This window comes from Gorilla gorilla, chromosome 5 (genome assembly GCF_029281585.2).
Source record: "Gorilla gorilla gorilla isolate KB3781 chromosome 5, NHGRI_mGorGor1-v2.1_pri, whole genome shotgun sequence".
In the NCBI taxonomy this organism is placed as follows: domain Eukaryota; kingdom Metazoa; phylum Chordata; class Mammalia; order Primates; family Hominidae; genus Gorilla; species Gorilla gorilla.
Window position 1 is genome coordinate 113,747,522 of NC_073229.2, and position 27,754 is coordinate 113,775,275.

Sequence of the window (27,754 nt, forward strand, 5' to 3'; positions counted from 1 at the left end):
CGTCCTGGCTGGAGTGATGAGGGACCAGGGTCATGGCCCTGGGCTCCCAGGCCCCATGCAGTCAGTGACAGGGGCAGTTGACTGGCTTGTTTCTGTAGGTTGTAGTTCTCAAATGGCTCTGGTTCGCCTCCTTCCAAGGGTCCTGGCCCCTCCTAGGAAGGGTTTTCTAACATAACGCCTTGGTCTACCTGGAGAATCCAGGAAGGAGGCTGAGCGCCAGTCTGACACCTGCTGGGAACAAAAACACCTCCACTTCCTTTCAGGGTTTCTTTTAAGCCGATTACCTTTGGCTGGGCTCCCTTGTCATCCTCACTGGCGGGAGATCATTATCTTAACAGGAATCCTCCTCCTGGAAGATTCCCACTCCCAACAGGGAATTGGCCTCTTCAGAGTGAATAGCAGAGACTGTTTCATTCTAGGCATCATTGTGATCACTTGTTCATGTAATTTATTGTCTGCTGGAATGGGAGTCACTCTGATGTTCCCATGCAGCAGTTATGCTGGAGTTAGATCCACAGGGCTCAGCCTGAACAAATCATCATCCCAGTCAGTGCCCCAGTGGTGTGGACAGTGGGGACACATTTTTGTGGTTGTTGCTTTGCAACATCTCAAGACCCTTTGATTCGGTTCCCTGGAAGCAAGGCCCTGAGTCTGTGCCTCTTCCTGATTGGATCAGAGGGAGATGCAGGAAGTCAGGGTGGATACTGCCTCTTCTCCTCACCCCTGCCGGCCTCAGATGGCCCAGCCTGATACCAGGGCCCCTTGAGGAAGCAGCACCTTTAAAGGGTCAAAGGCAGTGGTGATAACCTCCAGCCGCACGTGGAGATGCACTGAAAATGATTGGATAAAAATGATAATAGTTGTATTGGGTTGTGGAATTATAGAGGATATTCTTTTCCATATTTTTAGTAATGTCATTACATTGCTTATATACTCTGAAGATCTGGGAAGCTGTAGGTTGTGGCAAGGCAGTATTTTAGGTGTTTTATATTGATAGGCTGATGAGAGCATCAACAAGAATGTAAAAGAGATATGGCCCTTGCTGGAGCAGGCCTGAAGGGCGGGTTTAGCCTAAGGGCCTGTAGCTGTCCAGGGAGGGTTTATCCTGGCCCCTCCTCATCCCATCCTGTGGTTCTCAACAAGATCACACATTAGAGTCACCTGGGGAGGTTGTATAAAAACTGCCTGGGCCTCACCGCAGCGAGTTGATGAGAGACTCTGGAGGGAGAGGCTTACACACCAATACAGAGAAATGACAACAGACCAACCTCCCCAGGAGAGCCAGATGCAGAGAAAATAGAAAACATCTCTCCTTGTCCTTGAGATTCTAAAAAAATCAGGTTATTTTTAAACAAACCCCAGAGGTTAGTGGCTGGGCTAAGGTAAAACACCCAAGAACTTGGGAGCTGAGCTTCCTAAGGGTGAGACATGAAGCCCCTGCTCTGCCAGAGAAGAACTTCGCTCCTACCCTCACCCCCAGCATAACCAGGGCAGCACATAGCGTGGTAGGGAAAGCATGCGGCTGAGCTCAGATGGCTTAAGGGGTGAATCCAGACTCCAGTTACCTGCTGTATAACTTAGAACAAGTGACAGAGTCTCCCAAGCCTCAGTTTCCTTATCTATAAAATGGGTTCGATAATAGTGTCCACCTCATAGGATAATTGGGAGGATAGAATTAGCTAACGTGTAAAATTCTTAAGATAGTGCCTTCTACGCAATAAATGGACCCAAGCGTTCAATAAATTCTGGCCGCTGCTGTCTCTTGCTCTGCCCGATTATTGGTCTCGCTGGGCTCACCAGGGCCTAGGTTGAGTTAAGCTGAACTGATCTTTGACGATAACTGGGGTAGGACTCAGGGCAAATTGATGCTTTAAAACTTCGTCCTTTTTTTCTTTTCTTTCTTTTTTTAGAGAGAAGGTCTTATTCTGTTGCCCAGACTGAAGTGCAATGGTGCGATCACAGCTCACTGCAGCCTTGATTTCCTGGGCTCCATCCATCCAGCCTCCTCAGCCTCCTCAGCCTCCTGAGTAGCTGGGACTACAGGCGCACAAAATGACACTCAGCTAATTTTTGTATTTTTTGGTAGAGATGACATTTTGCCATGTTGCCCAGGCTATAGAACTCCTGGGCTCAAGTGATCCACCCGCCTTGGCCTCTCAAAGTGCTGGGATTACAGGCATGAACCACCTTGCCTGGCCCAAACTTCTTATTCGTTAATACATGGTCTTTTCTCCTGTTCCCATTTCTTCCTGTGGCCAGTCCTAGGGGCATGGAAATGGAAATGAGAGCAGTTGCATCCTTAAGTCTAAGTCATTCAAAGGTGCCTCTAAGGATCAATTTGTATTTGCTCCTTCACCCTTAAGAGGGGTTCCAGCTTTTCCCATTAGTCAGACATGCCTGGGGGCATTCCTGTGTGCTGGATAGGGGCAGCCTCTTCTCCAAAGGGCTCTATTTTTGTTGCTATTTACTACAGAATGTTCTGGAAAACCAAGTACATGTCTGCTGCTTTCTTGCTTTTCTCCTTTGGTAGGTGGTGTGTGTTTAAGAGGGTGGGTCTTGTGCTGGGAAAGCCCCAGGACGGAGGAGACAGCTTCAGCTTCCATAGGAAACCGAGTACTGCCTTTGCTATTGCTGTACTTTAACCACAGGCCAGAAAAGGAGCCAAGAATGTGCAGGGAACACAGCCCCTCCTCAGAAAAGCTCCTGTGCCATTGTAGCTCAGCTCCTGAAGCTCTCAGGATGTCACACCTCCTTGCTGACAGGGAGCCTGAGTGCTGTGCGAGGCCAGGAGCATTGCTGGAGAATCAGGGAAGTCATAGTTTGGAGAATGGTGTTCTTGGTGAAGAATGCCCTTCCAAGAAGAGACACAGAGACTGGGAACCACAGTTTACGTTTCAAAAATGGAAGTGGACAAGAGGGCCAGGACTGACTGGTGGGTACCTGGACCCTCCAGCCATAGCCCTTCTGGTTGGAAGAGATCCAACTCTTCACCCAAATCCGTTTGACGTTGGAAATATCTCACTGGTCTTTGCGAAGGCAAAGGTGTAGGGTGTCGAAGAGCAGAGGGAATGGTTGGGGTGTCCTCTGGGGTGGGGGCTAAGGACAGCTGGAGGGAAGGGAGACCCATGCTAGATGATGGACGTTACCTCATGTCCTTATTTCAAGCCTGTGGAGTGGGCAGTGGAGGTTATTCCTATTTTACAGATGAGAAAATGCTTAGTTTGGGGGATTAAGCACCAAATGACACAGGTGTTATTAGTCAGAGCTGGGATTCAAACTAAGCTCTGATGCCTCTGGCCTTTCATTTCTCCACGGGCGGTTCTTCACTGACTTTGGATTAGAAAGGTGCCTCCAATCCAGGCCCATCCTACTGGTAATTTAGTTTCTAAAGTGCCCTCCCAGAAGTGATCTTCTTTGAACCTGTCCTAGTCCATTTGGCCTCTCTAACAAGGTAACATAGAGTAAGTAGTTTAAACAACAGACATTTGCTCCTCATGGTTCTGGGAGCTGGGAATTCCATGGTCGGAGTATCAGGAGGTACTCACGCATCTGGGACCCCAAGCACAGCAGGAGGATCTCTTGAGACACACACACAAAAAAACGTTGCCAGGCACATGGCTCACACCTGTAATCCCAGCACTTTGGGAGGCTGAGGTGGGAGGATCACTTGAGACCAGCCTGGCCAACATGGTGAAACCCGTCTCTACTAAAAATACAAAAATTAGCTGGGCATGGTGGCACGCACCTATAGTCCCAGCCACTTGGGAGGCTGAGGCCAGAGGATTGCTTGAACCTAAAAGGCAGAGGTTGCAGTGAGCCAAGATCGCACCACTGCACTCCAGCCTGGGTGACAAAGTGAGACTCCATCTCAATTTTTTAAAAAGTACTCCTGGGTCTGTTGGCCTCTTTCCAGCCTCCCCAGGCAGCTTCTCTTCTTGCTGGTCTGTATTTTCCAGCTGCCCAGAAGCACCTGTGTCCCACCATGCTGTCACCTCCCTCATAGCACACACTTCTCTGTCCTCATGTGATGAACTCCCCTGTGTTTCAGAATGTCTTAGGAAACTTTGTGAAGGGCACATACTCAATGTCAAGAAGTCCTTGACAAGGATATGTGGTGACAGATGAAGCTGGGGACCAGGCCCAGCGAGTGGAACCTGGTCATGCTACTTATCTGATCAGCTATGATTTCATTGGAAGAATCGAGGTTAGGGAGCACGTGGCTGAGCACAGTCACTGTCAGAGAAAGGTCACTCTTCATCTCAGATGCTGCCTTTTTCTGAAGGTTTTTTATAGCCCACTTTTTTGGGGAGTGATTAAAGTAAGCTCTGACCTCTTTCCAGAATCATTCTAGTGCTTTGGTCACATTTTATGGGGAGAAATTAAGATCCTTTATTGTCTGTTATCTCTGTTTTCCTCCATGGCTCATTACCCATGGCAAACTGGTGCTTTCTTGAAATCATTAATGTGTATCCTGCTAGAGTATCAATAAAGGCCTTTGGGAAGACCTTAGGGGTATGCTTCAGCATGGGTGGGGCCATGGTTCATTGATGTTTGAATGTTTCTTCACAGTGAAACTTGTAGGGGAAAGCAAAGGAAACATGTTTGCTTGAGAATTTGGAGTTTGGCAGGGCAGTTCTCTAGATAGAAGCTGATTCACATCAAAAAGTGTTATTTCTTCTGGATGTCACCCTTGATGTGGCACCTTGGGAGCCAACATGCTTAGAGCATTTGAAGCGAATGGTCTTCTCTATGACCCAGCAACAGGGCTAAGAAGGCTACTCAGGTGCACAAGGAGAGGAGCACACTGTGTTCTGCAACCTCCTGGCATTAGCCTGGGTGCCCATCAGGAGGAGGATGAGTAAATAATAAGTGAACCAGAACTACATGAACAACATGAAAAAAAAATCTCAAAAATATAAGGTTAGACAAAAAATGCCAAATTATATTGTATAGTTGAAAACTATTAGGCCAGGCACAGTGGCTAACGCCTGCAATCTCAGCACTTTGGGAGGCCGAGGCAGGCAGATCGCTTGAGCCCAGGAGTTCAAGACCAGCCTAAGCAACATGGTGAAACCCCATCTCTACAAAAAAATTGAAAAAATTGGCTGGGCATGGTGACACATGCCTGTGGTCCCAGCTACTCAGGACACTGAGGTGGGAGGATCGCTTGAGCCAAAAGGTTGAAGCTGCAGTGAGCCATGATCATGCCATTGCACTCCAGCCTGGGCAGCAGAGTGAGACCCTGTCTCAAAGAAAAAAAAAAAAACTAAGGCTTGAAACAAGCAACACAATGTTTATATATATTGTCTTTGACTATAAACATGTAGTAAAAAATATAATGAAAAGCAAAGGAGTGATGAATACCAAATTTGAGAGAGTGGTTACCTCTGGGAATGGAAGAGAAATGAGACCTGGGAGTTGTTCACGAGGAATGTCAATGATTTATTTTTTTTCTTGAAATGGTTGGTGGTTATGTGAAGTTTAGAATATTACTTATATTTTTTAGTAGTTGAAATACTTCATAATTTCAGTTTAGTGTTTTTGTTTGTTTGTTTTTTAAGGCAGGGTCTTGCTCTGTTGCCCAGGCTGAAGTGCAGTGGTACAATCACAGTTCACTGCAGCCTCGACCTCCTGGGCTCAAGTGATCCTCACACCTTAGCCTCCTAGGTAGCTGGGACTACAGGCACATGCCACTATGCCCAGCTAATTTTTAAAAAAGAAAATGTTTTTATAGAGATAGGGTCTCGCTGTGTTGCCCAGGCTGATCGCAAACTCCTGGCATCAAGTGATCCTCCCACTTCAGCCTCCCAAAATGCTGAGATTACAAGTGTGAGCTACTACAACCAGCGTAGAATTTTTTTAAAAAAAGAGGAAGAACCGGCCAGTCATGGTGGCTCATGCCTGTAATCCTAGCACTTTGGGAGGCCAAGGCGGGTGGATCATTTGAGGTCAGGAGTTCAAGACCAGCCTGGCCAACATGGTGAAACCCTGTCTACTTGAAATACAGAAATTAGCTAGGTGGTAGTGGTGTGCACCTGTAATTCCAGGTACTCGGGAGGCTGAGGCAGGAGAATCGCTTGAGCCTGGGTTAGCCTGGCATTAGCCTGGGTGCCCATCAAGAAGATGATGAGTAAATAAGTGAACCAGGAGGCAGAGGTTGTGGGGAGCCGAGATGGCGTCGCTGCACTGCAGTCTGGGTGAGAGAGTCAGACCCTGTCTCAAAGAAAAAAAAAAGGAAGAACCTTTCCTAATCAGTTCAATCAACAGTTTTAATTTTCACCTGTTACTAACTGGACTCCTCTGGGGCTGATGACCATGACATCTTGCTGTTCTCCCACCTCTTGCCCAGATTCATCATGGCCACTTCATTATTCCTCAGTATTAGCACCAGTGAGAAATTAAGAGAAGGCACAAAACCCCTCGTTTTGCTACTTGATAGTCTGATGAGTGGAGAGTAGAAATAATGCACTAAAGGAAATCTTCACATTTTGAACATATCGTGTTCATTGATTGCAATGACAATAGCCAAGGTTAACTGAGACAAACTTGAATTTTGGTTAACCCATAAGAATCTCCTGCCAGTCCAAAGGGGCAGGAGGGAGTGATCATCCGAAAGCCCCTGTGCAAACCTTGCTCTAGGCCCTCTGTCTCCCAAGGGAGTAGCATTGAGGACTTGTTCCGAAATCATTGTTCGTTTTGCATTCACAGCATGGCCGGACTCCCCTGCATCTTGCTGCCAATAAGGGCCATCTTCCTGTGGTCCAGATCTTGCTGAAGGCTGGCTGCGACCTTGATGTCCAGGATGATGTGAGTAGAAGCCATCATTCTATCAGGCTGAGTTGGCAGGGGAGGTTTTCTGGCTAGAAATCCACAAAGTGTAAGCTGTGAGATGGGAGGGTAGTAGATGCTCTCCCAGCACATTTTAGCTGCATCTTGGTCTCTGTGGCGGCAAGAACTTCCTCTGGAAGACCTGCTCTGAGGCCCATTCTCAGTAGCAAGTTAGAGTTTGGGAGTGTGGGGTGGTTCTCCATCATGGTTCACTTCCTGTCTATTATTCAAGTGATCACTTCCTCTCTATTGTACAAAATGCCTCAGGGGATTTTTGCCTGTGTCCTGTCTCAGCATAAAGAGACACACACATGCACATTAGTGAGTATGGGCAAGACTTGCCGGAAATGTGTGTCAATGACCAAATTTACCGTTGGAGAAAAAATGGGGATTAAAAACTTAATTTTTTTCTCATCTTAATTTCTCTTGGTCAGTGAATATGACATGGAAAATGATCTATTCAAGTTGGGGAGTTGGGGGAAGACACAGATCTCATGGAATCTAAGAAAAAGGAGGCCTCCAGAAAGAGTTTACTCTGCCACCATGCTATTATTGAGACATGGCCATCAACCAACTCAGCTCTGAGTCTATTCATTCAGGTTATCTAGAGATGGACTCTGATTGGCTCCTCTGGCATCAAGTGGCCAATCCTAAGTGAGTCAGCAGTGGCTGGGGTGGAGTCACGTAGTACAGTGGGCTGCCCTATTGGGTCTTTGGAGAAGGTGGTTCTCTAAGAAAGGACCATATAAATTGTCCTCCAACAGCTATTAGGAAAAGGTCTTTTGATAATACAGTTGAAAACTATTTTTAGAAATGGTTGCAACACTAATTCATGTAGTAGAACTCTAAGAAATAAGAACTTTTATGGGGAACACAGAATGTTGGAGTGTTTGCACTTATAACCTCTTCCAAATTCACCTTTAATAACTGTAGTTATAGAGTGTGATTCAAATTTCACATCTTCAGATGTGCTACAGTGTGGTTTACTAAAGTGCTTCTAGTTTTCTTTGGATCTGTGTATAATGTCATAAAACTTGGCAAACACACAGTAAGAAGGACAGTACTTGCAAAGAAATAACTATGACTGTTTTATGCATGGGCAGAAGGCCATCCAGTGTCTTTCATAAATCTCTGGTTATATCTGGAACTTGCTGGGTCATCAAAGATGTTATTTTCAAAAAATGTTGATTTAGCTTTAAGCCATTGATTTCTACCTTAGGTCATAATACTTTTTTATTTTCCTGCACTATGGTCATCCTAACATTCTCAACTATATCATATCCTTAGATGACAGGAACAAAAATACAAGGAGAGAGAAAAGATTTTGGCCACAGAAAAGGTGGGGCATTGAGTTATTACTGGTGCAAACATGTTGGAATGCATTTGGTCTTCTCTTCGCATAATTAAAGGCTTTGCTTGCCACAGTGGCAAGGCCAAAATGCCAGGCATGCTAACCCATTCCTACTTGACACCCCTGCCTCACATCCTGGGCTCTAAGTATCACTGTGTTCTCATGCAGCAAAAGCCTTGCTAATTTCCTAGAACTGCTGCTGTTTATACCAGGCAAGGTAGGAAGTGAAACAGGCAAGAATTTTCTTAGGTAGCCAAAGTGAGACGTGTCAGCAGAAGAAAAGCCAGCTCTACTTTTAGACAGAGAGAGTCCCTTTTATTTATTGAAGGTATTTTCTTGCATCTTTTCCTTGCCCTAGAGAGACAATGCATATATTGCTTCTCCCAGATAAATTAAAATAAAAATACAACAACAAGAAATAATTTGGAGTGGAGAAGGTAGAATTGACCTTCACTAGTTCTGAAGAAATGCATTTGCCAGCAATATGATCCATGCCTGTTCTCTGTGTATTTACCATGCTGTTGATGACCAGCCTTGAAATACATGCAAGAAATCAAGGAAGAAAACTCTTGATGTGTGTCCTTTAAAGAATCTAGGAGATCAGTTATTTGAAAAAATCTCAGAAGTTACCTGTCTTGGATGGTGGGTAGAAACAGAGAATGTTAATGATATGAAGAATTTACTCCTAGCTTCATATTCTACAGATACTGATCTTTATGGCATGGTAAGAACTGAGAATTAGTTGAAGAATGACCTCCAGTGGCCTGGAGTGGGATTATTATGAATTTCAACCTGTGGAAACCAGTTCTTTAGATTATGCAACTCCAGGAGCAAATTCTTTCTTGCTTCCTTCCAATCGTGTCAACTCTCATTGGAGCGCTAATGCCATCTCTGATTGGTCAATGAGCAATCACATAGCTCCCGCCTCAGAAATAGTCCAGGATGCTGTGGCCACAGTGAAAGCCATGAAAGAAGACAAAAATAAGAAAAACCACAGAGGGAAGGTTAGGAAGGACCCTAGAAGATCAGAGAGAGAAAAAGAGGTCAGCAACTTGCTTTACACACCTAACCTGTCTTGAGCTTCCTTGCAGTATGTCTGCCTGTGCCACATGGGGGTGGTTCCTCTTGAAGAGGGGCACACTGCACACTTGCATGACTGAAATCTGCCAACACTACACTCACTCTTTTTCACCATGTAGGAAAGAAAAATAACAGTATTTCAAAACAAAGATTTAGACCTTATAGGCACCAAAGCTCTTAAAATCCCAAAGTGAGAAACACTGTCTCAGAAAAACAGAGAGCTGGCAGTTCACGTACTTCGCAAATGGGTCAACATGTTCCAAATCAAAGTGCCAAACTGCAAGGTTGCAGGCCCTTCAGGTTTCCAGCTACAGCGTCTTTCCTTCTGCTTCTTGTAGTTAATCATTCAACAAATGCTTTTGGGGCAGCTCTAGTGGCTATGCTTTACTTTATGAAAGAGGCAGTCCCAACCCCACAGATGCATCTGACCTTTTCTGAGGCTCGTCCTAAGGTTAATGACTTCACAGGTTGGAAGCAGCTTGGGGTGAGTGCAAAGAGCCTCGACAATTTGATTTCTGGTCCAAGCATGCTGTCCTAGGCTTATCAATAAAATGAGAGAATTAGACATCAATAAAATGAGAGAATTAGACTTGGCACATAGTAGGGAGTCAATAAATATTCAGTCCGGGCCTGGTGGCTCACACCTGTAATCCCAGTGCTTTGCGTGGCTGTGGAGGAAGGATTGCTTGAACCCAGGAGTTGGAGACCAGCCTGGGCAACATGGCAAAACTCCATCTCTACAAAAAATAAAAAAATTAGCTGGACATGGTGGCAAATGCCTGTGGTCCCAGCTACTCAGGAGGCTGAAGTGGGAAGATTGATTGAGCCTGGGAGGTGGAGGTTGCAGTGAGCTGAGATCATGCCACTGCACTCTAGCATAGGTGACAGAGTGAGACCCTGTCTCAAAATGAATGGATGTTCACCAAATAGATAATTCAGCAAACACTGTTGAGAGTGCTCTACCTTTTCCCAGCATTTAAGAATTTCATGATTGACTTAGGTAGGTATCATATGCAAGTAAGAATTATGTCAAAGTAACCACTTGTATGTATTGAGGCCGCATCTTGTTCTTCGTGTCATTTCAAGGAGGAAATGTTTCAATGGTAAATTTTAATCTTATAGGAGGAAAGAGTCCATCTGTAGATAACTGACCCTGTTTCAACTGAGGGCCTCAAGGTACTAAATTGTTTGTGTTGTATTCTAGGGAAGAATAGATCCGAGATGATAACCTGAGGCAGCTATTGTTTACATGTTTCGTGTCCCTCACCTCAGAGCCTTTAATTCTCATCTTGGTTACTTGAGAAGGGCGGCGGGTTTTTCAAAGCCTGAGAAAGCATATTGCTCAGTCCTCCAGAACCATTCCAGCTAGTGTCAGCACAGCTAGCAGTACAGCCAAGGACAGCCACTTTTGGTAGGGAGAGTCCGAGCCTGGCCTGACAGCAGTGTTTATCTGACCCGGGCTCTCGGTGAGGTCTCTGTCTGAGAGGACGGCTGGAGGGGGAGCTGTGGCCTGGAAACAGGCAGGACAGCTAAAAGGTCCCCCAGAGGAAGGGGTGTGCAGGACCTTTGCCAGCAGCTTAGGACAATATGTGTTCTCGCCGCAACCTCACACAAGTCATTAGATTTCCTTGAGTCTTGCTAGTCTGGAAATTTCCTCCTAAGGTCTGAACTGAAAGTTAGATTGAGCTGCTTGCATTGAGCTAGAGTTTCACAAAGGAAAATTTTCTCAAAGGAAGCAAATACAGTAGATTGATGATGAAAGCAAGTAATAAATAACTTGGTGCCATTCTGGCTCCAAAGATGCCTCAACTCATCATTTAGAGGGCAGCTTGTGAAACATGATAAAAAATATTTGACCTAAACCAAGGCTTAGGTTAGTCTGTGCCGTATCATCCAGTGAAGGCCCTTCGTGAAATAATTTGTACAGCAAGAGTGGCTAACACGACCCATATGCTCAGGGCTTGTTGCTCATACTTTATGAACAATACAGAGTGATAAGTTTTGTCCTGGAAAAAGGTTGTTTTTATTGGTCCAAAGAGCACTAGAGTGTAAGTAGTTTGTGGTTATATTAAAAAGCCTGTAAGAAGTGGAAATCTAACCAAGTCAGCACTACCCTGAAAGCATGAGCTGCAGTCGCATGGTTCTTGGTAAGAAGGGCACCGTCTTTCTTAGCAGGTCAGTAATCATCAATTGCACTGGAGGCCTATTTTGGGAAATTCCATCACCATTCTGATAGAGAAATGGGAAGTCTTGGAAATCTTATGGAAATTTTAAAAAGTTGAGACGTGGGGCCAGGCACGATGGCTCGCGCCTGTAATCCCAACACTTTGGGAGGCGGAGGTGGGCAGATCACTTGAGGCCAGGAGTTCAAGTCCAGCCTGGCCAACATGGTGACACCTTGTCTCTACTAAAAATATAAAAAAAAAATTAGCCAGGCATGGTGGCAAGTGTCTGTAATCCCAGCTACTCTGGAGGCTGAGGCAGAAGAATCGCTTGAACCTGGGAGGCAGAGGTTGCAGTGAACCAAGATGGCGCCACTGCACTCCAGCCTGGGCGACAGGGCGAGACTCTGTCTCTAAACAAAAACAAAAAGTTGAGACTTGGGCAGTATCTCATATGATTACTAGTTTCCTTGTCTAGAACTGCTTTCTAAGAGGTCTGAGGTAGACAGCGCAAATGGCACAGCCTACCTCCTGCAGCCACTGACCCAGCGGCCACATTCTTTTTTTAACCACTACAAGGGTTCTCTTTGAATAAGGGGTCTGGGAAGGTGGATGAGAAGAAAACCAGCCTGAACCTAACTGATGACAGGAATAATAGTTTAGGATGCTGAAGGGGGAGGTCGGTGGTGGCAGTGCTGAGGACAGTGACCTGTCCTCAGTGTCCTGACCCCGCCTCACTGCAGAAATTCCTTACGTTCCACAAATGAACAGTGGGAAGAGAGTCTGTGACAGGGACAGTCCTGTTACTGGGGTATTGTTTCTGCTCAGACTTCTAATAAGTAGCGGTTTTTCCTGATGCTAAAAGTTATCCGTGTTAAATATAAAAAGCTGGAAAATATTAAAAAGTATAAAAAGTTAAAAGAGAAAAATCCTTTCATGGATTTTTAAAGGGAGACTTTTTAATTTTAAGAAAGCAATTTTGAGTTTTAACTAGGATTTTTTATTGTAATAAAATATACATAGCATTAAATTTACTGTCTGAACATATTTACGTATACGGTTCAGTGGCATTAAGTACACTCACATTGTTGTGCAACCATCACCACCATCTATCTTTAGAACTTTGTTTCAGATTACATGTTTTTAATGTGCATTGTTTGTTACAGATCTGGGGAGTTTAGTAAGTAGAATCAGTATTTCGTTAAGGTTGTTTATAGGTAGCAGTGCATCCTTCTTTTAAAAAATCTGTTTTATCTTATGATGGCCTCTGTCCTCTTTTGGGCCAAGCACCAGGGACGCCCCAGAATGTTTTCTTTGCCCCTCTGGTGCTCTGCCAGGAAACTTCACAAAACTCTGACCAACCACATCATAGAATCCAAGAAGGGAATGGAGGGACCCTGGGATCATCCAGGGTGACACACCTGAGGTCCAGCAGGGTGACAGGCTTCTAGCAAGCCATGCACAGCCCAGGCCTCCTGACCCCTTGTCTCGTGCTCATTGCTTTCCACCAGAACATTTCCACACTGCCCACCCATCCTCCCTTTCAAGGCTGGACCACAGGCTCAGCTTGATTTACCTCAACTTAGCTTCCTGAGGACCTGTCAGAAATAAAGGGTGCTCTTAGAGACTTCAGAACTCCCCTGTTACAGTCTTGACCTGCTTACCTCTGGGAGTGTTTCATCCTTCACTCAACTGCAATTAGGAAGAGTCAAGTTCCCTTTGGCGCCTAAAGGAGAACAATGGCCGGCAATCACAGGAATCCGATCACAGAGAAGAGGGCTCAGAATGCAGCATAAATCAGTGAGGATGTTGTCATGAACTCTCTGAAGAGGCTTCTTAGAAATATGCAGTGATAGCTGCAGTCCCTGGAGTCCTCACATGAAATAGGGCAAACCCCTGCATTGCTGTTGACTAGTACAGGTCAATGAACAAATGACCTGCCTGTCATCAAATCATGAGTGCTGCTAACTGGCAGAGCTGGACAGTGGTCCCCCTGCAAGCTGGAAACTCGGCAGGCAGTAGAGATTCCAGGCATTGCTGCTTTAATTGCATAGCACACACCTGCCCTCACACCCACTCTTCACACCTGTGATAGTCATAACCCCTGGATGGCAGGAGAGAGCCTGACCCTCATTTTGAGGTTGGCTCTGTGGCCGAGGGCTATTCTTGCTGTCAGCTTAAGGTCCCCCTCTTAATTTATGAACAAAATTTCTCTGCCAGCGTGCATTGTCTACTAACAAGACCACAAAGCCCGCCTTGCCTGTGGTAACCAAGCCCTTCTGCGAATAACCGCTCTGCTCTGTGTGGGGACGGGAGGGGTCCTTGTGTCCAAGTGTCAAGTGAGTAGTGCAAGCAGGGGGTGCAGGGGAGCTGACTGCTGTTCCTGCCTTTGTGTCACTTTGCAGGGGGACCAGACCGCCTTGCACCGGGCCACAGTGGTGGGGAACACGGAGATCATCGCGGCGCTCATCCACGAAGGGTGTGCCCTGGACAGACAAGACAAGGTGAGTGGACACTGAGCTTCCTTACTCCCCAAGGCAAGGGAAGCCAGTGGCTCAGGGGAGCTGGAGGAGCCCGCTCTGGAAACTTTTGAGTCCTTGAGGTATTATAATTCCTGTCTTACCACTTATGATTTAACATGATTAAATCAGCCTAAAATTCCTTTGAAACACTATCTGGTATCCCAGCCAATTGTAATTTTTTTTTTTTTTTTTTTTTTTTTTTGGAGAGAGGGTCTCACTCTGTTGCCCAGGCTGGAGTGCAATGGCATGATCATAGCTCACTGCACCTGGAACTCCTGGGCTCAAGTGCTCCTCCCACCTCATCCTCCCAAAATGCTGGCATGAGCCATTGTGCCCAGCTGCCAATTGTATTTTTTAAAAATCTTTTTCCTTGTTCTATGGCACCAGTGACAACCACATAAATCTTAAATGGTAAAGAAAAAAATCTAGAAATAAGGACCTATGTAGGCCTGGGTGGGGGGGTAAGGGATGTGCCCCCAGACTTTCTCTTTACTTTCTTAGATAAGTGAGCAAGTTAATTTCTTTAAACTATATTGCAGGGAAAAAAAAGTAAGCTCAACTGGGCCAAACACAGTGGCTCACGCCTATAATCCTAGCACTTTGGGAGGCTAAGGTGGGAGGATTGCTCGAGGCCAGGACTTCAAGACCAGCCTAGTCAACATAACAAACCACTGTCTCCACAAAAAATTTGAAAATTAACAAAATATATATTAGCAAGGCGTGGTAGTGTACACACCTGTAGTCCCAGCTACTCAGGAAGCTGAGATGGGAGGATTGCTAAGCCCAGGAGGTTGAAGCTGCAGTGAGCCGTGACTGCATCACTGCATTCCAGCCTGGACGACAGAGTGAGACCTTGTCTCTTAACAAATAAATAAATAAGATTGATAGATAGATAGCAAAATTGGCCAGGTGCAGTGGTTCATGCCTATAATCCCAACACTTTGGGAGGCCAAGGCGGGCAGATCACCTGAGGTCAGGAGTTCGAGACCAGCCTGGCTAACATGGTGAAACCCCGTTTCTACTAAAAATACAAAAAATTAGCAGGGCATGGTGGCGCATGCCTGTAAACTCAGCTACTTGGGAGGCTGAGGCAGGAGAATCGCTTGAACCCGGGAGGTGGAGGTTGCAGTGAGCCGAGGTCACGCCATTGCATTCCAGCTTGGGCAACAAGAGCGAAACTCTGTCTCAAAAAAAAAAAAAAAAAAGAAAAATTGATGATTTAAGGAATCCTAATGACTTCTTACATATTAACCTAATGTTTTTAAATTTTCAAACAATCTTACAAAACTTCACAATTAAGTGCAATTCAGCCTCTGCTTACTTTTTTTTTTTTCTTTAGAGAGGCTATGCTGGGAAGAACTCTGCTTTACTTTTTAAAAATAACTTTTCATTAAAGTATAATATACATACAGAAAAGTGGACAAATAAGTGTGCAGCTTGTTGAATTTCACTAGCAGAACACACCTGTGTGAGCACCCAGCTCAAGAAGCAGCTCATTGCCAGCACCCAGAAGCCCCATACCCTGTGCCCCCTGCCCCCTGCATCCCCCCTTTCCTTTGGCTTCCTCCTTCTGCAGTCAGTCCCACTGCCCGGGCCACACACCGCCAATACAGTTCCCAGCAACCACCCCATCCCCTGGCCTTTGAGACCCTAGACTTCCCCTTGTGGAGGTCAGCTGTGTTAGGCCTTTATTTTTAGCTGTTTCTAGGGGCATGAATGTGGTTGAGTTAAAGCTGAAGCCAGAGCCTGGATGTAATTGGAGAATGCACCTGCGCTGACCTCTGCTGATTGCCCCGCACCCTTCCTTCTCCGGGCTCTTCCCTCCCTGGAACTCCTGCCTTCCCGCCCCCACCCCACTCAATTCATTGCACTTAATGATATTTCTTTGTTTAAAATAGTAAGCTAAGCAAATATGAGCTATGTTCATTAAATGACTTCTATTTAAAAGCAACACATTAGGCCGGGCACAGTGGCTCACGCCTGTAATCCCAGCACTGTGGGAAGCCAAGTGGATCACTTGAGGTCAGGAGTTCAAGACCAGCCTAGCCAACATAGTGAAACCCTGTCTCTACTAAAAATACAAAAATTAGCAAGGCATAGTGGTGCATGTCTGTAATTCCAGCTACTTGGGAGGCTAAGGCAGGAGAATCGCTTGAACTCTGGAGGCAGAGGTGGCAGTGAGCCGAGATCACACCACTGCACTCCACTCTAGGTGACAGAACAAGACTGTCTCAAAAAATAAAGGCCACACATTGAGGATAGTTGTTTGTTTTATTTCCAAATCACTGTTTCCTCAGTCCCTGTTCATTATTTGTTTGGGGCCCTGAGGCTTTTGAATTAAGGTGGGTGAGATTAAGTTTCAGTGAAAAAAAGTTGGGGAATCGATCAGGCCCCTGAATCTTATGAAGATGGCCTCTTCCTTTGCCTGATCTTTGCAGGGTTCTCTCTGATTCCAGGAGCAGAGCAGACTCTAAGGGTGGTGGAGGTGGGAAGAAATAGATGGCATGCTATCCTGATGTTGCTTTCTGTTAAACGAGAGCTGTGGATGGGGCCTAGAGCCTCTCTCAACTGGGGTTCCTAGAGAGACTTAACCTCTAATGCCTTATGAACAATCATCCATGGTTCGTCATGGATTCATTTCTCTTCTGTGCATCTAGAATGGTTCTTTTTATGTATCATTTCTGGGATAATGGAGAAACTTACCACTCAAATCATCTTCTGTAGTCTGTGGCTCAGATGAGAAAGTCCATTTGAGAAAGGCCCTCTGGTGTTCCGTAAAAATCCACTGTGATGTATTGATCATAACGAGAAGAATTAGGTCTTGGGTAATGTGCCTTTCCCACCTGTGTGTCTTCCTTAGGATGGGAATACAGCCTTGCATGAAGCATCCTGGCATGGTTTCAGCCAGTCAGCCAAGCTGCTCGTTAAAGCAGGAGCCAACGTGCTTGCCAAGAACAAGGTGAGGCCTGGCAGGTGCTAGAATGCCTCATTCACAGGTGAGGATGGCTGTGGGTTTCTCCCCCTGTGGGAGCCTTCTTCCAGTGAGAAGAGTGAGAGCCCAGAGTGGCACGAGGAACCTGAAGGGTCCATTTGGCCCAGAAGTTTCATTTGCAGAAAAGGCTAGAAGCTGATTGATATTCCAGGTCAGGAGCAAGCGCACCAACAGCGCCAAAACCCTGCTTATGTGAGAGGCCCCTGACTGCTGCTAGGAATCTACATGCAATTACTGTCCCATAGTTTTTTTGTATTCAAAAAATATGGCAATGGAGTTGGCATTAAAAAAATCAGCAAAAGAACTTTAAAATGCTAATACCGAAAATTAGTAAAGTGGGCTCCCCTACATGCTTCTGGGAAAGTGAATAGCCACCTTTGGGAGACAATTTGGCAAAACAAATCAGGAGCCTTAAAATGGTCCTTTTTTGGCCTGGCATGGTGGCTCACACCTGTAATCACAGCACTTTGGGTGGCCGAGGTGGGTGGATCACCTGAGGTCAAGGGTTTGAGACCAGCCTGGCCAACATGGTGAAACCCCATCTCTAATAAAAATACAAAAATTATCCGGGAATGGTGGCTCATGCCTGTAGTCCCAGCTACTTGGGAGGCTGAGGCAGGAGAATCGCTTGAACCTAGGAAGCAGAGGTTACAGTGAGCCAAGATTGCACCACTGCACTCCAGCCTGGGCACAGAGTGAGAGACTGTCGTGGGGGCAGGTGGGGGCGGGGGGTGGTCCTTTTTTGGCCAGGTGCAGTGGCTTATGCCTGTAATCCCAAACTTTTAGGAGGCTGAGGCAGGCGGATCACTTGAGACCAGGCATTCAAGACCAGCCTGGCCAACATGGTGAAACCCTGTTTCTACTAAAAATACAAAAAATTAGCTGGGTGTGATGGTGCATGCCGTCATCTCAGCTACTCGGAAGGCTGAGACACAAGAATCGCTTGAACCTGGTAGGCGGAAGTTGCAGTGAGCTTAGTTCGTGCCACTGTACTACAGCTTGGGTGACAGAGTGAGACCCGGTATCAAAAAAAAAAAAAAAAAAAGTCCTTTTTACTTGGTACCTACCTTTCTTGGACTCTATCCTAAAAAGGTAATAAAACCTGCTATTGAAATGAAATATGGAAAAGAAAAAAATAAGCAATAAAACCAGTAAAATTTTACCGACAAAGATGTTCATGACAGCAGTAGTTATATTTTTTAACTGTGGGGAGGGAGACTTAGAATTATGGTTCATTCATACAGTGGAATATAATTAATATTAAAATCGTAGTTTTGAAAATAATGCTTTCCACTGTTAAAGAACATCACAAAGAGATATAAGATCATATATAGTACATGTCCCAGTGCTTAATATAAATTTGTGTATTTAAAAATTTAAGCACAGAAGAATATCATCAGAATATTAACAGTGGTTATCTCTGGGAATTGAGGCTAAGATTGATTTTTATTTTTGTACCTTTCCCAAATTTTCCAAAATGAACCCATTATTTCTTTTACAATTGAGAGAAGAGACTTTTTTTTTGGATACAGAATCTCCCTCTGTCACCCAGGCTGGAGTGCAATGGCACACTGTCGGCTTATTGCAACCTCTGCCTCCTGAGTTCAAGCGATTCTCCTGCCTCAGCCTCCTAAGTAGCTGGGCATGTGCCCCCACGCCCGGCTAATTTTTCTATTTTTAGTAGAGATGGGGTTTCACCATGTTGGCCAGGCTGGTCTTGAACTCCTGACCCCGTGATCTGCCCACCTCGGCCTCCCAAAGTGTTGGGATTACAGGCGTGAGCCACTGTGTCCATGCCAAGAGATATATTTTATTTCAAAAATAAAAAAGCGTTATCAGTACTCTGGAGATATTTGCAGTTGAGGTAAGAAGGGTCATAAAAGGGCTTACCCTCTTTTCTTTCCCTGGATGGCCAGATTGGGTCTGTAGCAGGGGCCTGAGAATTTCCCACAGTGCACTGCCACATCACAGAGTGGTAGCTTCAGCTAATAGTGGTAGGATAATGAATCAGGTGGGCTAGAATGGGGTTCTAGGTGGCAGTAGCCTGGGGACAATGGGCAGCAGTAAGTACCCTCCCTAATACACACACACACACACACACACACACACACACACACACACACACACTATATATATATATATATATATATGTACAATTTCATGGCCAAGTCAAATCTGAAACCGTAGTATCTCTAGCTTATGACACACAGACATCTGCATACAAGATCTTCAACAGCAATGCCAGGCAAATCAAGCTATAGAAATGTACCCCATCAATGAAGTGACTTCTCCAGACCTTGCATGCTGCAGGAAATAGAAATGACAGCCTGAAACTCCTTTGTGAACGTAATCTCTGTGGGAGCAAGAGAACCCACCTCAGTGGCTTTGCCCTCCGGTGAAATCTCCTGGCTCTCACTACTTTTCCATTGATTCATTAGAGAGCATAGTTAAGCAAGCCATGCCTTCGTCATTTTTATCCGTCTCCCCTCTCCAGTCCCTCATTACATCTTAGGACATCTTCAAGTCTCACACCTGTTCCTCTTTCCATGCTTAAGCATGCCCTGGATTATTTCAGATGCCTCAAGCAGATTGGCAGGCTCAAATCTAGTCCCTCCTTTCATCCTGCTCTTCCTCTGCTCAGCGACCTTCCCATAAAGCTCCTGCCTGACACTGTCTATAAGCCTCTGCCGGCCCACCTCTGGAGTTCCTCCTGGCTCCTTTCCCCTAGAGCGCCTCCTGTGCCCTCAGAGTGGGGCTCACTGGCCTGCTTCTCATTCCTGCCTATAGACCTCCAACCTGGCCCCAGGCCCTCTCCCTCCCCGAAGACCCACTGGGCTGCTTCTGCAACTCTCCCTTGGCACCGCATGCAGCTTTGTGCTGTCGTTTCCTAGTTCATATTTTTCATGGTTCCCTCATGGATCAAAAGCTTGAGGTCTGAGAGCAGCAAGCTACGTACGGTAATATTGCCGGTAGTGCCTGGCTCACTGCTCAGGAGGCGGGTGGCTGCCCATTTCTTCAAAATGCACATGGTCTGGAACAGGAGTTGATGGTGTGTAGTCACTTTTTTTTTCTTTTTGAGACAGAGTTTCACTCTTGTTGCCCAGGCTGGAGTGCAATGGCTCAATCTCGGCTCACTGCAACCTCCGCCTCCCGGGTTCAAGCGATTCTCCTGCCTCACCCTCCCGAGTAGCTGGGATTACAGGCACGTGCAATCACGCTCAGCTAATTTTTGTATTTTTAGTAGAGACAGGGTTTCACCATGTTGGCCAGACTGGTTTTGAAATCCTGACCTCAGGTGATCCACTCACCTTGGCCTCCCAAAGTGCTGGGATTACAGGAGTGAGCCACTGAACCCGGCCTGTAATCACCACGTTTTTTTGTTTGTTTTGAGACAGAGTCTCACTCTGTTGCCAGGCTGGAGTGCGATCTCGGCTTGCTGAAACCTCTGCCTCCCGGGTTTAAGCTATTACGCTGCCTCAGCCTCCTGAGTAGCTGAGACTACAGGCACACACCACCATGCACAGCTAATTTTTGTATTTTTAGTAGAGACGAGGTTTCACCATGTTGGCCGGGATGGTCTTGATCTCTTGATCTTGTGATCCACCCACCTCGGCCTCCCAAGGTGATGGATTACAGGCGTGAACCACTGCACCCCGCCCACAAATTCTTTCTGTGTAAATAAAATGGCTTCAGAAGGACAGGTCAGGAAACTCATGCGTCTCAAAGGGAGGGACATTTTGTACCAGCCATAGCCCGTGGAAAGATCCTTCTTACTCAGCAGATATAGCAGCTCCTGTCTGGGAAATCAGTACCCACTACTCAGGGTGGGGAAAAATGCCTGCTACATATATATCTACCCTAGGTCACATTTTCTAATGTCAGGTTTTGAGATATAGGTATGAAGTCACGCTGTTGTGTGAGTTTTGACAAATGTATGCGGTTGTGTAACCCCCACCATAAGATACAGAATGTTTCCATTGCCCTTTAAAGTTCCTTTGCGCCCTCTGGTGGCAGGCCCCCAGTCACCCTCTCCCAGCCCCAGGCAACCACGGATCTGTTTTGCTTGTTCATAAAGGTCATGTAAATGGAATCATACAGTATGCGGCCTTCTGTGTGTGGCTTCTCAAACTTAGCATAATGTTTTTGAGATTCCTCCGTGTCGTTACATGGAGGAATGGTTCACGCCTCTTTATTGCTGAGGAGTATTCCATGTGTGGATCTACCACAATTTGTTTATCCAAACCTATGGTTTTTAATTTTCTTGATGCAAATGCTTTTCCACATCATTGATATTTCCTTATTGGCAATATAAGCTTTGGTATGATCTATTTCTAGAGGCATCAGATTTCTTTCATTTCACTCATGTATTCAACACGTATTTAGTGGTTGCCATGAAGCCCATAACTTGCAGACAACTTGAGAGTAGGGTTTTTAAAACCTGGGCAGACCTCTTGTTGCTGAGAACTAAACTAGCAGTGGTTCTCCACCTGGCTGCACATTAGACCCTCCTGGGGAACTATAAACAAACGAAAAAGGAAAAAAAACAAAACTTAAAAAAAAAACAAACCTGAAGACCAGGCCTGGGGTGATGGACTGTCCCAGTTTGCCCTGGGCTAAAGGGTTTCCCGGAATGTGGGACTTTCAGTACTAAGATAGGGATGCTGGATACCCATCCCCAAGGCCACATAAATCAGAGTCCCTAGAACGGTTGTGGCTGTGCACAGGGCTGGTTTGAAAGCTTCCCCAGGTGATTCTAATGTGCACCCAAGGGTTGAGAACCAGCGAGCCTGCTAGAACCTCAGGCCCGTAATCCTCCCTGTGCCTGGAGGTAAAAGTGAGACAAAAGGTCCACCAGGGCTGGTTGGAGCTAAGGTGAAGAGAAGGGGGATAAGTAAACTGGCTGCATCCAGTATTCCTCTATTTTTTTTTCTTAACTCATTTCTCTTTTTAAAAGATCAGGAATCTGATATACTGGAGTATCGGCAGCCAGGACTGTGAGATCCAGAAGGGTGTGAACTAGGTGAGGGAGAAGCAATGAACAGGCAGTGTAATGCTCTGAGCCCATGCACCTGAAAGCCTGACCCAGCACTTGAGCTCAGCAGAACCAATGCGGAGCTTCTGTGTTTAACCTCCTGAGTGCTTGCAGGCTCTTGGATGACACAATGTCACCTATCACACGGCCTTGTTTTCTTGTTACTTTTCTAGGGGTTATCAGCGGCCTCACATGCCCTACTCCCATAGACTCAAAAGTTCTGTTCATGTCCTGCAATTTTTTCCTGCAGTATTGCTATGGACCTTATTCTGACCCTTGGTTGTCATTGTGATGTGGTTTGTTGAGGTTCTCAAAAACAAGAAGGACCCAAAAAGCAAGAGGGTCTCAATCTGTGTCCTAAGTGATAGATGCAACTGTACTGCCCGAAAGGCAGGGCCTGGTGTCCATAGTTAAAATTTTGATGTTTCAAGAAAAATACAAGAATGGGTGACTTGAAAAAGGCTAACAAGTTAAATATCTCAGTTGCATTAGCCTGCCCTTCCAGGAAGTGGCTAGTTTTACTTTTTTTAGCCCACCATTGGCAGGATTGTAACCACAGCTATTGCCCATGTGGGGCAGGAAGTCATCTGATAGGAATTGAGTACTGTGCATGTGTCCAGCATTGTGTGTTAAGAAAACACCTTCCTAGACACTCTGAGTCAATCCCCATAGTTTTAGGATGTGGGGGTCATGCTCCATTTCCCAGGTAAGGAATTTGAGCATTTGAAAAGGCTGGCTTTTAGTTAGTAAGTTGCAGAGCCAGGACTTGGAACCAAGGTTTTATGACAAATAGGACTCTTCTGCCTGTTCAGACTCCAAATTAAATGTTCCTACCTCTGAAGCATCCCCACTGAAACCATCGGGCAAGAGGCAGAGAATGTGAGCGTTGCCTTTTCCCCCGAGTAAGTACTGCCCCTCTGCAAGGCATGCAAGTCTGTGCGGAAGCATGTTGCTAATATGTCCTCCCTCTCTCTGCCTCTCTCCAAGGCGGGGAACACAGCTCTGCACCTGGCCTGCCAGAACAGCCACTCCCAGAGCACGCGCGTCCTCCTGCTGGCCGGGTCCCGCGCTGACCTCAAAAATAATGTGGGTGAACAAAACCAGATTCTCACGTTCTCTCTTTCTTGTGTCACTTCAGAAAATAACTTCATGAGCATACTTGAACCTTAACATCTAGAAATTAAAATGTAAAAAGTATTTGGGGACTGTCTCTAAAGTGTTCTTTTTTTGGCAAGTTTCTAAGGGATCATTCAGGCACATGAGAAGAAGAATCAAAAGACTTGGAAATACTGCTTTTCTCCCATTATTTTCCCTTCATGCCTCATCTTTGGTTTATCATTTCTCACAGTACGTGTCTGGCCAATTACAGACTAGGAAACCAGTTAATGTTTTAAGAAAGTCTCTACCCACATAGAGTGTTGAGTGTTGTACTATTATCAGCAAATATGAGCTGGTGCCATTTACAGGGGAGGGCCTCTAATGCCCCAGGCCCAGCATCTATAGTGAGCAGGTCCTACTGATGACTGAGGCGTCCTTGGGATGAGCTGACTGGAAAGGTTACATGGGTATCGCTTCTTCACAAAGAAGCTGTATTTCCTTTATAAATCCCCTGCCTTAGCCACGTTGGCTAAATAAATAAATAAGTCTGAGGCTTCTTTCTAAAGTGTCCTCAGGTGAGGGTCTCCCTGTTTGGGGTAGACTCATCTAATGCTCTGAACCTCAGCTTTGAGCTTGGTTCCGTCTTAATGCAGGGGAGAAAAGTATGCCTAGTGGCCAGTGTTCTCCAGGCGGAGCTAGAATGGAAATGGCAAGAAAACACTGCAGGCAGCTTTTTGTCTCTAGTTCTTTATTGTCTTTCTGGGAACAGGGTTCTGCCTGTTGTGCTTACTGAGCATCCTGCCCCTGAGTTTTTCTTCATACCCTTTTTTTGCTCCCAGTGATTGCTTCCTTATGAGCTCCCCTACTACATAGCTCCATATAGGATATTGGGGTCCAACTGAAGTGGGATACTCCTTGAACTTCAGGGGGTACGTGTAATCTTAAGATTTGACAACCCCCCTGCTGCCCTGTCCTTTCATCCATGAGGGATCTATGCTGGGAAGGGCTCATTTCCAAAGCAATGCTGTTGGTCTTAAGTCAGTATACTACTGACCTTTTGGGTTGTAGGGAGGCTGGGGTCCCTGGACCCTCCTCAAGCACAGGTAAGCAGAGCCTGCCTTAGCTCTTGGAAAGGTCTCATGGGGAGCAGACGTCTAGTTTCATAAACGTGGAAGCAGTGATTCTGTGACCACGTGGTTGTTCTGCACAGGCAGAAAGGGAGCAGGGCTGCCCACAGCAGCAAAGAATGGCGAGCCTTGGGGGTGGAGCATCTATGTTAAAAGAGCTGCTTATGATTCCCTAAAGAGTATATGATAGTCTGCCAGCTTTTAAATAACATTTTCTTTCTACTTTTCTCTATTTGTTTTGTAACTGCTCAGATTGTGCTTAGAGTTTGATTTTTGTCCGCAGGCAGGAGACACCTGTTTGCACGTTGCTGCGCGCTATAATCACTTGTCCATCATTAGGCTCCTCCTCACTGCTTTCTGTTCTGTCCATGAAAAGAACCAGGTCAGTGCATGTATCCTCTTCATGGCTGCCAGCACCCTTCCCACAAGGCTACCGGACAGGTGTGTTAGTGCAAACGGGAGCAGAGGCTGCTGGGAAGTGCTGCCATGTCACCTACCTGGGACTCAGCCAGCAGTGGGCTTTGCATGGGTGTCACACTGAGTTCTAGTGGCCCTGGCTTATCTGGCCTCCTAGAGAAAGTGTGCCCTTATAATTCCTGTGCATATCACCACATTTGCATATTGAACATTTTCTGGAGATCCTGGGGCAGGCTTTGTTTTTTAAATGTGATTTTAAAAAGAAAACCCACGAGGAAGAATGTGATTTAGTAAAGAAGCAAGGGAGGCCGGGTGCAGTGGCTCACATCCCAGTACTTTGGGAAGCCAAGGCAGGAGGATCACTTGAGGCTAGGAGTTCAAGACCAGCCCGGGCAACATAGCGAGACCCTGTCTCTACAAAAAATTTTTTTAAAAATTTGGCCGGCCGTGGTGGCTCATGCCTGTAATTCCAGCACTTTGGGAGTCTAAGGTGGGCGGATCACTTCGAGTTCAGGAGTTCAAGACCAGCCTGGCCAACATGGTGAAACCCTGTCTCTACCAAAAATACAAAAATTAGCCAGGCGTGGTGGCGTGCACCTGCAACCTCAGCTACTCAGGAAGCTGAGGCAGGAGAATTGCCTGAACCCAGGAGGCAGAGGTTGCAGTGAACCGAGATCATGCTACTGTACTACAACCTGGTCAACAGAGCAAGACTACATCTCAAAATAAATAAATAATAAGTTAATTAAATTTAAAAATTGGGCAGAGTGGCATGTGCCTGTAGTTCCAGCTACTCAGGAGGCTGAGGCAGGTGGATTGTTTGAGCCTAGGAGTTTGAAGCTGTGGTGAGCCATGATCTTGCCACTGCACACCAGTCTGGGCAACAGAATGAGACCCCATCTCTTTAAAGGAAAAAAAAAAACCAAAAACCCCACCAAGCAAGCACAGGAATTAGAAGTCTTATAACTCCCTAAGTTCTGTTCCTTGCACTGCCACTTACTTACACTTGAGCTGATAGTCTTTCATTCCCATAAAATTGGGCATATAATCTGTAGAGAGTGCCATGCAATGGGGTTTTGAAATAAAGCTGTGAATATTACCGTCTTCCTTAGAAATGTGCACAATTTCCAGCAGTCATTGGATTTGAAAATTAGATTGTCTTGGTATTTATTGACACCTATGTGGTACATTGTTTCGCTTTTCTTTGTTGGAGTGCATAAATCTTAACTAAAAAAAAAAAAAATTAGATTGTGGTGTAGATTAAAAATACCATGGAATCGTGGTTTCTGACCCTGGCTGCATATGAGAATCAACAGGGGAATTAAGAATACTGTTCCTGGATCCCACCCCAGTTGAAAGAGTCAGAACCTCTGGGGGTGAGGTCCAGGCAATGGTGTTTTTAAAAAGCTCTCTGTCTGAGTATACAGCCACTGACCTAATCAAGTAGCACGGCCTCCCTAGTGGGGTGCTAGATCATCAGGTGACCCCTGCATAGCCCCCACTAACCAGTGCCTTTCAACCTTGGCAGCGTGTCACGGCACTTGAGAGCTTTAAAAAGTCCCCCTGCCCAGCCCACATGGCAGACCAATGAATTCAGCATCTCTGAGAGTGGGACCCAGGCATCATCATTTTTTAAAGCTCTGAAGCTTATTCCAATATTCAGCCAAGGGGAAAGCACTGTGCAGAGCTTCCCTTCAATACACATAGCTAAGTGACTCAGAAATGAAATAAAAATTTTCCCACCCCTCACAAAGATGGCTGAATGTTCATGCTACCCAGGAAAGAAGTATCAGGTGCTTTGCCTGATCACCTGATAGGAGAAAGAATGAATTGTTTCACTTCTCCTATATTTGTCTGGTTTATTTATATCATTGTGTTTGGAAAATGATAGCATTTGCATTTGGAATTGGCCCACTAAGCTGCAGTTGTCTTTATCCTCCTTTCATAGTTGATTTTGTGAAAGCATATATCTTGTATAAAGATAATATGAACATTTATTTATAGGCTATCTGTAAGATGTAGAAAACAGTTGGTCTTGAGTGAACACTGGTTCTTGGTGTTTCCACCCGCACAAAGCATATCCTGAGCCTGCAGATGGATTGAGTCCCAGTGGCCCCTTCAGATCTACCCGCTGTAGCTGCAGGCTGGCCTGTCACCTCTCCGGTGCTTGCAGAAGTAGCCATCTTCACAGCTTCTCCTGCTCAATCCAGCACTCAGACACCAAGCAGTTTTCTGACCTCTGACCTCCCTGGGTAAAAGAACAGAGCCAAAAGTGGAATGAGTAGCCTGCCTGCCCCAGGCCTCCTGCCTGTCCTCCTGTCCTCGTGAGGCTTCAGGTCCCACCATTCTCAACAACCCAGGCCAGCATTACTTTGCCCCTGCGTTTAATCCTGCTGCGTGATTTCAGGTATCCTCACTCAGAAAGAAAGGTGATATTGGTGCCGAGGTCACTTAGTTCCAAGACCTCTTTAAGTAGAGCCTCATAACGCTTTAACAAAGGGCCCCATTTCAGTCTCAGGCAAATCTCAGTTTGACTTTGAAGAGCCACACCTAGGCCAGGTAATGAAAAGCTGGGGGCTGTAGGCCATGAGCAGATGAGGTTTAGCAGGCCTTCTAATCAATTCCAGGCTGGAGACACAGCACTTCACGTTGCTGCTGCCCTAAATCACAAGAAGGTGGCCAAAATCTTACTGGAAGCCGGAGCAGATACGACCATTGTTAACAACGTAAGTTGAGTTGCAACATTGCTTTCTAAAGTGGTTCCCACCCCTTTCCAGAATGGGATGTGTACTAAACCCCTGCAGACCCCCAGGCCCAGCGCACTCTGGAAGACGGGGGATCTCTGCTGGAACCACAGCCCCCAGGGCCATTGGGGTGGACTTGAAGGGTACCCCTGCTCTGAGCAGCCTCAGGAGTTGACAAGCCTTGGGGCCTGCTTTTAGCTGCCTGACTGCAGTGAACACAACCTGGCATGAAAAAGAACTCAGGGATGTCCAGTTAAACTGACGAGTGGATGTTACCCGAAGTGAGTTCCAAGCTGTAAATTCATGTGATGCTCAGAAAAATGGCCACATGGCCCTCAGTTTAGTCAGCTTCAAAATTCTAAAGCAACTCCTTTCTCTTCCACTTTGCCTGACCTCACTGT

General features: G+C 45.9%; 1 protein-coding gene across 22 annotated transcripts in view; it reads left to right on the top strand.

Moving 5' to 3' along the window:
* ANKRD6 (ankyrin repeat domain 6) overlaps nucleotides 1–27,754 on the top strand; it is a 66,928-nt gene that overhangs the window by 24,768 nt on the left and 14,406 nt on the right. For 3 of the 22 annotated variants that reach the window (XM_055391828.2, XM_055391831.2, XM_063707772.1), the window contains exons 1-7: nucleotides 6,709–6,807; nucleotides 8,884–9,222; nucleotides 13,827–13,925; nucleotides 16,804–16,902; nucleotides 22,955–23,053; nucleotides 24,476–24,574; nucleotides 27,237–27,335. In XM_055391828.2, the coding sequence (XP_055247803.1) occupies nucleotides 8,929–9,222; nucleotides 13,827–13,925; nucleotides 16,804–16,902; nucleotides 22,955–23,053; nucleotides 24,476–24,574; nucleotides 27,237–27,335 (789 nt within the window). In that variant the 5' untranslated portion in view covers nucleotides 6,709–6,807; nucleotides 8,884–8,928. Of the gene's footprint in view, nucleotides 1–6,708; nucleotides 6,808–8,883; nucleotides 9,223–13,826; nucleotides 13,926–16,803; nucleotides 16,903–22,954; nucleotides 23,054–24,475; nucleotides 24,575–27,236; nucleotides 27,336–27,754 lie in introns of those variants that run through there. The other 19 variants (XM_055391829.2, XM_019029879.3, XM_055391832.1 and 16 more) reach the window with 14 other exon arrangements.